General features: G+C 38.8%; 1 protein-coding gene across 1 annotated transcript; it reads right to left on the reverse strand.

Moving 5' to 3' along the window:
* Nucleotides 1–1,448: 1,448 nt before the first annotated feature.
* Nucleotides 1,449–11,044, reverse strand: LOC127571258 (actin-related protein 2/3 complex subunit 4). Its single transcript, XM_052017487.1, has 6 exons — nt 10,998–11,044; nt 9,404–9,519; nt 8,665–8,776; nt 5,603–5,698; nt 4,540–4,710; nt 1,449–1,769 (listed from the first exon to the last, which is right to left on the reverse strand). Exons 1-6 carry the CDS (start codon nt 10,998–11,000, stop codon nt 1,764–1,766), a joined length of 504 nt encoding a protein of 167 aa, XP_051873447.1. The 5' UTR covers nt 11,001–11,044; the 3' UTR covers nt 1,449–1,763.
* Nucleotides 11,045–11,456: the final 412 nt, after the last annotated feature.

The following is an 11,456-nucleotide window of genomic DNA, read 5'->3' on the forward strand; positions in this document are numbered from 1 at the left end:
ATTAAAAAAAATTGGGTAACTGAAATAATTGGGCTTTCCAATTTATGTCAAACACAACTTTCTCATTGGACACGAGCAAGGAGGAGGGTGTGACATTGTGCTGCTAGTCATAATTTACAAATTATCTTGGAGCTATTAAAACATTTCTAATTTCATGATACAAGCTATGAAAGACCAGACTGTTCAGAGATAAAACTAAAAACAATTTACAGGAAATGACTGGGTAGATGAATTGCAAAAGTTTTTAATATTGAGAAGCATGTCAATACACATTAATTGCAGTAACAGCAGTATTACATACCCTAGTTTAATTATTCCCATTCAAACTACTAAGAGTTTAGTTTCAAGTGAACTCACAAAGCACATGCCAAAGCTACCTCTGGCCTCAGTACACTACTCTAGATCATCTGTGTTATAGAAAGCACACTGTTGACCAAACTAAAAACAGTAGTGCAGTTTGCACCCTGACTATTCATTACCAAAGTATTTTAGGCCAATACATCATTATCATTTGTCAGCTGCAACGGTTAAAATTAAAAGCAACAAAATCTATACCCACTTGCAGTAGAACAAAATTTGTAATAAAAACAGAAAAATGAAGAAAATACTCAGCCAACTAGGCAGCATTTGTGGAGAGAAAACCAGGGTTAACTTTTCGGCTTGATGACCTTTCATCAGAACAGTTCTGATGAAAGGTCATTAGTTCTTTCACAAATTGTCCTGGAAATGAGTTAACTATTCAGTTCAACAAACTTTCATCAAAACCATTCTGATGAGAAGATCATCAAACCTGAAATGTTAACTCTGCTTCTCAGATGCAACCTGACCTCCTGAGTATTTACAGCATTTTGTATTTATATCAGATTTCCAGCATCTGCAGTATCTTGCTTCTGGATAACAAAACCCATGACTCCATAACAATATTAAATTTGACAAAAAACTCATTCAGAAACTAATGATAGAACAAACAGAATTAAAAGAAATGCAAGGAATGTGGCCCTTCTTACAAATTGACAAGATGGGAGATTATACAAATGATGAATTACTCAGATTCCATTTCAAACAGAATTATAATTGGTGATAGAATAAGTACCAGTAGAGATTGAAAATGCCAGAACATTTTGACAAATCTTGCAGCTTCTGGAGAGAAGCAGGGTAAACATTTAAAGTTAATGACCACCAGCTCTGATAAAAGGTCATCCCCCTTCAACTAACCAAAACACATGTCTGACCTGCTAAGTGTTGTCAAAATGTATTATTTATGATGCCCTGCACCTGCAGAATTTTGCTTAAGGTTTTACAAGATAGAGGTCTTTTCCTAATACTGTCAAGAACTCTGAGCAGTCATTGTTTTATTGCATTGATTAAATCCCTCAAAAATAAAGATGGACTATCAATTAAACACATGGATTAAGAAAGAGCCAAGTCAGAGACACTATGACACAAACTATGAATGAAAGTTTTTATTTTTCAAAATACAAATGTATTAACTCGGTCCCTTCAATTTGTGAAAGAACTAATGACAGCAGATATGCTGCTGTAAATACAGTATCAATTGAAAAATGATTTGTTAATACTAAAGCCAGCAGTCTGGTTGAGTTATTGTACAAGCTCCTTCCAGCAAACTGGTTAGGATATTGTGTGAGCCCCCTTTCAGCAGATGATTACACCCACCCCTGCCCCAAAGCTTCTTTCCAGCAGTGCAGTTTCACATAGTTCCTCGTAACCTTGGTCTTGACAGTTGAAAGCAAACGCAAGCAGCATCAGAACTGTAAACAGAAAAGTAAAGATCATATTTAGTACATTTTCAGTTATTGAGACAAGAGCCTGGTGGGAAAGCACTTTTAGTATCAGGGCACTGCTATTGTTATTTATCACATCTTGTTAATTTCCTATCAAGGAAAAAGTTTTCATGACCCAGGAGGTATAAGAAATCTAATATTTTAAGATGGAAGCTGTCCACCTTCCACCAAATGAATGAGGTTAATGGGCAAATCAAAACTTTGCAAGTTGCAATTTTTGCCACACTAATCAGAAAGGTCACAGGGTAGATGGACCTCCAATTTTTCTTTTAGTGAAGCATGGCAAGAACAGTAAATCACTGGTTTATAAAAACTTAAACTTTACAGCATTCTATATCCTTGCATATTTTTTGCCCCTTAAGTAATGCTAATTACTGTTGGTGGGCAGCAAACTAAGACAGCAAAGTTGTCTGATAATAAGGGATAGAGGATGGCAACAAATGGGAAAAAGTAAATATTTCAGTACAAGTTAACATATGACAAAATGAAAAATAAAGAGAATTGTGCAAGAAGAGGTGGTGAGACAGAACAAAAGTGAATGGAAGAAATGAGGAAGACAGGATTAGGAAACTGGGGGGGGGGGGGAGAATGAAGGAGAGGATGATTGAGATGGAGAAGGAGAGAGATATGGAATGGAAAAAATGGAGAGAATGCACAACATCAAAGCAGCCTCGCAAGAGGAGATAATGATATTAGTGAAATGAAATTCAAGAAAAGAACATTAAATAATATAGGAGATGAGAACCAAAGAGCAATGCATGACAACACCACTGGAAAAGGACATGGGGTTAAGGGGTGGGTATGTAGAACAAGTGTGCAGATACAAAATAAGCGGTGCAATGGCTGGAACCAGTTGGGACTAAAGATAAGACCACCAGTCATTTCATTGTGCTTCCTGCTGCTATCAGAAGTCCTAACCACATCCAGTCCTTTAACCTGCAGCCTGAATGTCTGTCTCCGTAGCCACCTGAAACAAGGTAAACTCAACAGAGAGGGAGAAAACAGAAGGAAATAAAACTGTGCTACAAGCAGAGCAAAATACAGCAAATAAAAGCAAAACAAAAAAAACACAAAATTGATAGGGAAGTTAAAGCAAGCAATAGCATTATGACACACCACACAAATATTACATTCTACTACCATGGGCAATGCTTTGGGAGAACTGCATCCAAATCCAATGACAGTGCTTATTTCTCCTGCTATGCACCTTGGCTTGTAGCTGGCTATTATGAATAAATTGTACTCTCTACATAGAATTATATGTCCACACTAAAGGGTTATATGGAGACACAAGGCACTGTCGATGCCTGAATCTGGAGTGAAAAAAAAAATGAACTGCTGGAGGAACTCAGTGGGTCAGGCAGCATCTGTGGAGGGAAATAGACAGTTGATGTTTCAGGTCAAGATACAAAACATTGACTGTCTATTTCCCTCCACAGATTCTGCCTGATCCACTGAGTTCCTCCAGCAGCTTGATTTTTGATCAAAGAGGTAAGTACTGTTCTTAAGTGAAAGAAACCACTGGTCTTGTAACTCATTCCAGCACTACTCAGCTGCTACTTGACACCATTTATGAGAAAGATAGTTGGACCAGCAATCTCATGAATGCAAGATGCTGGGCACACCACAACAAACAGCTCACCTCTCAACATGCTATTCTACCATTTATAAAGTCTAATCAAATACTCATTTGTCTAGATGGCTGCAACTATCAAAGAGTTCAAAAACATAAGTTTCTTGAATTATCACTCCCATCATTGATGTCAAAATCTACCCCCTTCATCAGTCCTTTGTATGGCAAAATAGACCTATAGAATGCACTACACTAACTCAGACAACCTCTAAATCTCAGTCTTAATTTTAAATTGGCTAGACCTCAAGTTTTTGTTTGAATGTGCTAGATATTCACTGCCCTCTGGGGCAATCATTGTTAAATCTTTTAATCATCCTTAACACATGAATTACGTCACCTCTTCAAATACTCAGGGAATACAAGCCTATTTTATGTAATCTTTTCTAATATTTAATCTTAATTGCCCTGTATCAATACGATGGATCTTTACTGCACCCCCTTCTTCCTGGATTAATGTTCAGAGCAGAACCATATTGTCCAGATACAGTCTGACAGTAAAATACATCCACCCCATTACATTCTAGCCTCCTTGAGATGAAAGATAACTTATCCACTAGTCTTTATTTTTTGTACTTATCCATTCGCTTTTAGTAGAAATAGTTTTATTCATTCAATGTCACTAGGTCATTTTCGTGGAATTCCCAAACCAACATCGTTGTGAGAAAATCTATAGACTGCTGTATCACAAGATGGTTCATCAACATCATCTCAGCATAACTATACATAAGGAATGAATGTTGCTTTATTACAATTGTAGCCATAGAGCAAATAAAACAGTGAACAAGTCATCAGGCTATTTCAGGACACTTCCTTTTTAAAACAGTATCACTGCATATAAAAATAATGTTCAAAGCACTAGTTTCAACTAAAAGAGAAGTCAAGCATATTTGAGGAACACATCCTCTCCAAGCAAAAACCACAAAAGGCAAAATAAAGGCAGCACAAAGACCGACTCAACATAATTTATGCAACACTAACCGACCTTGCCAATGCATGCAGTAAAACATCAGAGGTGCAATTTTCAGGCTCCAACGGGTTCAGCAGCTAACCAGTGCTGCAAATCTCTATCGGTTTAGGGAAAACGAGGAAACAAGGAAAACTCACATTTTTGAGGAACTCCTCTGCAACAATGCGAGCTCTGGCATTTAACGACAGTTTCATTTCACTGACTTCCTTATCAATCTCCTCCATGAAGTGGATGACAAAATCAACCAGCTTGTGTTTGTACATTTGTTCAGTGTGGAAGTTGGTAATCAGGAAGCTGATATCATAGCCCTGCCAAGAGAGGAAATAGAGTTTCATTTATGGTTACTGACATGGTTAGCTATCTAGCAAATCAGGAGGTAGGAAAAAATTCTCTAACATACATTCACCAGATCAGAGCCGAAGTTCGAGGAATTTCCTGCCAGAAAACTCAGTTATTCATAACACTCGAAGTCCTTGTGAATTTTATGCTAATTTATACCATTAAATTTGGACTAAATCCCATTTCCTAGAGATGAAAAAGTAGCCTGCCAACCCACTGCACCATGCAGCCTCTTCAGTCATATTTTCAGTAAGGAAATTACTCTGCATGCAAAATGGTTTATCACTTCTACATGCAGAGTACACAAAGCCCAGATTCTGCTATCTGAGATATTGCAGTCCTTAACTTTCAAATCTCACACAAGCTTTCAGTGTGAGGATAAAGATGATGGCATGAACTACATTCAAATGGTTTGCAGACCACTGGATACAGAATGCTAGAGATAAATGCCTGCCCATTATCTCACAAAGAAAGCCTAGCACATCACCAATGGGCTCCTGGAAGGTCCTCAGCATAGAAGAAAATAAATTTCCTTTACAGGATATAACATGATTGGGAGGAAAAGGATCTGCATGTGATGGGATAAAACATTCACACACAATGTTCAGGTTAAACTTCTCTGTATACTTTCAAGCAGTTGAGCACTTGCTAAGACGAGTACAGTAGCAGAATGCAATGTGCATGGACTTCTTGAAATGTTTGTAGAAAGTCAGAGTTTGGGTGGAGGATGAAGAATTAAAATCTAGAGAACTTTCAAAAACAGGATTACTGTTGGTCCTCAGTCTTCACCTTTTTTGACCATCTGACTTGCACTAATGAAGTGAAACCAAATAAAATGCAAATTCCAGGCAGTACCATTACCTCAACAGCTTTTCTTCGGAGGATGAAGAAGTTCTCTGCTCGCATCATCATAAACCTCATGAATTTATGACAAAGAATCTTTTCAATCTCATCTGCCTGAAATTAACAATATGAAACTTTAACAGGTACAAACTTCAACCTGTTCAAAACTAAAAACTTGAGGTGTTTAGGATACTAATAACCATACAAGGATAATTTAAAAAAAGGATACCACATGCACAATTACTAATGAAGGCATTCATGGGAAAGTACAGAGAATAAGAGTTAAAAAGTGGTTAAAAACATCCTCACTCTTTTGTTAAGATTATTGTCTACTACTCAAAAGTTGGAAGTATTAATGTGTCGGGGGTAAAGCACCACCATGTAGCACAATTATACAGGCATAACCCCCAGGCTAAAATTACTGAGTTTATAACATCAGCTATGGTGCTACATGGGTGTTCCTTCATACAAGAGAAATAGACAAAAACAAAAGGAAGAACTATTGCTAAGTTGCTATTGCCAACATATACTTTAGAGAAAATGAATTAATGCTGATGTGATCATGGAGACAAATTAAAAACATACTGGAAATGCACACCTAGTCACTTAGAATTAGTGAAGACAAGACAGTTTAACAATTTAGCCTTGAACTGTTAGTCAGCATTCTATGGAAGGTTATACCAAAAACTTGAATAAATCTTATTACAGTGTACCCTAACATTACAGTGGTTTGGGTAACAGAAATTCACCCTTACAGAATTCACAAATCACTACCAGTACAGAATACAAATTCATTCTTATGGAATCGATGTGGGGAAAAAATAAACACAAAGTGTATACAGAGTTTACCAAGGACCATGATTGCAAACTGCTGGTTCACAGCACGAGTCACTTAAGGGATTTGCTTGGGAGATGAGGCAATCTCTTCTATCGATACTTTGTTGAACAATGTAACATCCATTTCTAGTCAATTAAAAAAATAACTCTTTCTGTTCTGCCTAAAAAATACAATTCAGAATTCCCTTGCCTGTAGACTGCACACTTGTGGGGGCATTACTGTTGAGAAAAAAAACTTCCTGTAGAAACATTTCTCGCCTTATAGCACAGGATTTAATGGGAGTAAAGGGCTCATGTTATGGAAAACTGCGACATGGACTGTTTTCTAGGAATACAACCGTTCCAATAACATGGGGGTATACAATATTTATTGTTGTTGACTGACCCAATGCATAACATTATTTTTGTTTCAAATCTTTGGCATTTGCATTTTATTCATTCAATTAGGTCAGATTGAGCTTTACTGTATATACATAGTTTGCCTATATTGTATGAAAAAGGTGGCATGGTGGCACTCAGTTATTGCTGATCCTGGTGCTGTCTGTAGAGTTTGCATGTTCTCTCCATGACCTTGTGCATTTTCTTCAATATCAGTAGACATGCTGGCTGTTGTAAATTACCTTTTAGTCTAGGTTAATAACAAAATGTGTTAAAGGAAGCTGATGGGCATATGTGTGTGAGAGAACAAGTTCCAGGAATACAGAGAAAATAAGGAGGGGGAAATGGGACTAATGGGATTGCTCCCCTAGGAGCCAGCATGGCCTTGTTCTTTATTATGTTGTAGGTAAATGACACTACAGAGGACTGAAATATGTAAAGATATGAGGGACTAAGTGTGCTTTTCTAATGATATACACAAAAAGAGGGAGAAATAATAGAACTAAAGATCAATTAACCTAACATCAATTGTTGGGAAAATGTTGAAATCCCTCAAAAAGGAAGTACAGAAAGGCAAAGAAGATCACCATCTGGTGAGACCAAACGCAGACCGCTTCGCAGAACACCTGCGCTTTGTCCGTAACCGCGATCTGCATCTCCCCATTGCCAGTCACTTCAACTCCCCCTCCCACACTATCACAGATAGGTCAGTCCTTGGCCTCCTCCACTGCCAGGAGAATTCCAAGCGCAAACCGGAGGAACAGCACCTCATTTTCCATCCGTCTTGGAACCTTGCAGCCTAATTGCACGAACATTGAATTTTCCCACCTTAAGTAATCCCCACAACGCCCCCCTCCCCAAACCATGCTTCTTTTCTACCATTTTCCTTTCTCTCTTGCCTTTGACCAATCCCCCAGTAGATCTGCTCTCCCTTCCTCCTGCCTATCACTATCTCTTACGTTTATCTACCTATTACCACCTTGCACCCAACCCACCTCCCCTCTTTTGTCCACCTATCACTGCTCTGCTTTTCCCTCCTACATATTGGGCTTCCCCTTTTCCTATCTTCAGTCCTGAAGAAGGGTCCTGACCCGAAACATTGACCACCTGCTTTTCTCCATGGATGCTGCCTGGCCTGCTGAGTTCCTCCTGCATCAGTGTTTTCCACCATCTGAATAGGCAGGGTAAACATTCTTAATGAAATGTATCTAGTAGGGTAACTGAATTGTTGGTTGAGGGATATCTGAATTTGCAAAGAAGCATCAATAAAGTGTCATATGAAAGGTTGTTACACAAAAAGGTTAGGGATTTTTATACATTTTCATGGATAGAAGCACAGTAAATGCCATTTCCCTTGGTTGCACAATCTTAGATCTAGAGGGCAGAATCTCAGAATAAATCTTTGCTCACTTAGGACCAAGCCAGAGAATAATTTCTTCGTTCAGAGGATTGAGAATCTTGGGAATTATCCACTTCAGAAGGTTGTGCATGCTCAGCTGCTGAGTAAATGCAAGAAAAATTGATAGCTTTTTTTGGCCTTAACAGGAAGAAGAGCTTTGGGGACTGGGCAGGGAAGTGGAAGAGGATCTTACTGAATGGTGTAACAGGCTTAAAGTAGTTATACACCCTAAATGGAAGTATGATGTTCTTAAACTTTTGTCAGCTATTATTTCCAAGAGAAAACATACATTTCACTTAAACTTTGTTAATTAGATAAAGCCTTGCAGATATCAAATTGTGCATTATTAGAAAGAGCATCTGGATGACTATTTAACTGGGAAGCAAGAAAGATTTAATCCAAATACTGTACTGATTGGAAATTACAATGCCAAGTATGCATTAACAGAGTTAAACAGGGTACTGACCTGCTTGATTGCAATGCTGACTCGTACAGAGTTTATTGAGCCCTCAATGAGCACCTTCTCCTTCTCATTCCTGCTGATGATCAAAGGCTGCAATAGCAGTTCTTTACTGCTCCTGTTTTTACGCAAGTAAAAAGTTGTTTGTTACTATCCAGTAATCAAAAACATCTTATGCTTTCCACAGATTACCTAAATCCATTTTGTTTTTGAGAGCATTGATGTAGAGATATTTCCAAGGATTGCATGCAGATGGTGTGATCGCAGACTGGCAGCATTCTTGAGTTTTCCAATAAGCAATTTCAAGACTTAGAGTTAACTTTCCACTTAAATTCTTACTTAAAAGGAATGTACTTCAGAACATACTCCACATAACAACTGTGATGACATGACCAGTATTGAAACAGTGACACATCATGTTGAAACTATAAAGGCACCACCATTCCTAACAGTACGGTATCATCATGTCAATATTTCAATAAAAGAACATTTCCACACAAATCATTTCCAAAAGGGTTATAGAAAATAATATTATTCCGGTCAGTTACACAAATACACCTCAGCAATAAAGCTTAAGGAATCACAGCTTTCTGTAGTACTTAACTATTTCACCCAGAGTCCAAAAATAAGTTTATTCACATTTACCTCCAGAAACAGATGACTGCATTTGCATATTCCTGTTTTAGTGAGGAAAGCCCCACCTGAGCAAACCAAAAACTATATCTGTCATATTTACAAATCCTACCTCACTTCCACCTCTGGTTTATTGTGACGCTCCACCACCTGTGATGAGAAATTTTCCAGACACAATGCCGCTTGAAGAGTGGCACGAACTGCATTCAGGTATGGCCGAAGTGTCGCCTTTTCAAAAGGAAATCAAACCAATGTCAAAATAACACAGCTAAGAATACCTTTGGTGGTGTTTCCATCTCTAAAAGGCCTTCATCAATGTTGGAAAATACTCCCATTTCAGTCCATATGATTTAATATATTTAACTGGACAAGATGTATTGGCACTTGTTGACAGGTGTAGAATCACTGTGAAGTCAGTGCCCTACGTCACTTCACACTCCCTCTCTAGCTAAAGAAATATGGATACAGAGAACCCATGAATAAAATGATAAAAGGTCATTCAACAAGATATGATTGAATAGACTAGAAGCTAACAAATACAGATGCAACAACTAATCTGATAATTTAGTTGATAAATAATGAAGGGAGTTGTTTGTGGGTGGTTAATAGTAGGATGAAGTGACAAGCCTACCAGGAAATTGGGTCCAAATATCCTAATGCTATAGAATAACTTTAATGACAAACAAGGCAGCTCATGCCCACATAGTTGTCCACACAAGAGACTTTTGAAAATATTGCCCACTCACAAGATCATCCAAGAACAGTTAAAACCTAAATCACATTGATGTAGGACTGAAATCCCACAAGGGCATTCATGAACAACTTGTTTTTTTAAATGATAGTCACTTTTAATGGTGGCAGATTTAATTTTGTATTTTTTAAAAAAAACAAATTCAAATTTTCAAACTTCAATGGTGGGATTTTTGGTTATACTATTTACATTAAATTCCAAATATTTGTGCAACATAACTGTACAAGTATAATTCAACTTTTAATTAAGTTAAATAGATCACAAATTGTACTACGTGTATAAAGTATTTGAAAAATAATTGGAAGCTAACAACTGAGTACTAAACCTCAAAGTTTTGCACTCAAGCCAGCCTCTCAAACTTGTTAACCAGAATAAGTTCTTTGAAATTAACAGATACTAACATAGACCCCCCCCCCCATAAAGTATACGGTCCAAATAATGCACATAAATTATTAAAACTAGAGATTCTACAGTGACTATTTCTCATACAATGCTACAATTAAGGTTAGGCTCTGTTGCATTCTCTCAGATTTAGAAACCTGGACAAGTCGAACCACCCCGAGTTCTAACCCTCCTGTTTCATCTACTGCCCTCCCCTCCCCTTCCCTCTCCTCCCCTCTCCTCCCTGATGAGGCTGTACGGAAAATGGTTCCCTAACCCTGCACAGACGTCGGATAGGATCCACAGCTGGGGCATTCAGCAGTGGTAATGTAATGACAAAGACCACCGGAGAGAAACCGATGGACCCGGGCCCAGCCCAGCCCAAATCTCAATGACAGCCTCAAACAGGAAGCCCCGGGTGTGGATCTCTCCTCGCCCTGGGGAAGTGGGTGGGGCCCCGGTCGCACTTAAACCCCATTACCCGTGCGCAGCGCTGGAGACCCCCCTATATCTCAGGCTGGGGGTCCACACCCACAACCCCCCACCGCCGCTCCGCGCTCTCTCCCCCTTTTACCATCTTGTCTCCCCGGAAGGCGGAAACGTCTCGGACGCATGCGCACTCCTCCCGCCGGTCCTCCTGCGGGAAGTACCATCCCTAGCAGCACAAAAAGAAGGCCGATGCACTGAAGCAGGATTGCATTGGCTTTTGCGTGCTGCTTACATGATATTAAGATACTATTAAAAAAAAGCAAGCTACTTCGTGCATTAGATTCTCTTTAATGTTCCTCCTAAAACGTGCATTATATTTTCTTGCACTACCCCTGCCTGGTGTGTATCATGCTAGCATGAAAGGGGGGGTTACATTGTGCATTTACCTTGTTATATGCATTATTCTGGTTTACTTTCTTTTTCCTCCTTCAAATAAGACTGTAACAAGCTTTTAAAGTTCAGGTGTGAGCAGGGTACTCCGGCCACCGATGCAAACCGTTTCAGGCGCCGGACCCTCTTATTAAATCCCCCCTCCCGGGCTCGC

The sequence above is a fragment of the Pristis pectinata genome, chromosome 6, assembly GCF_009764475.1.
Source record: "Pristis pectinata isolate sPriPec2 chromosome 6, sPriPec2.1.pri, whole genome shotgun sequence".
NCBI classification, from domain to species: Eukaryota; Metazoa; Chordata; class Chondrichthyes; order Rhinopristiformes; family Pristidae; genus Pristis; species Pristis pectinata.

Coding starts and splice junctions, on each gene's coding strand:
- LOC127571258 (XM_052017487.1), bottom strand. Junction 8,777..9,403: donor AAACCAGAGGTGGAAGTGAG/GTAGGATTTGTA, acceptor GCGTAAAAACAG/GAGCAGTAAAGAACTGCTAT. Junction 4,711..5,602: donor TCCGAAGAAAAGCTGTTGAG/GTAATGGTACTG, acceptor CTCTCTTGGCAG/GGCTATGATATCAGCTTCCT.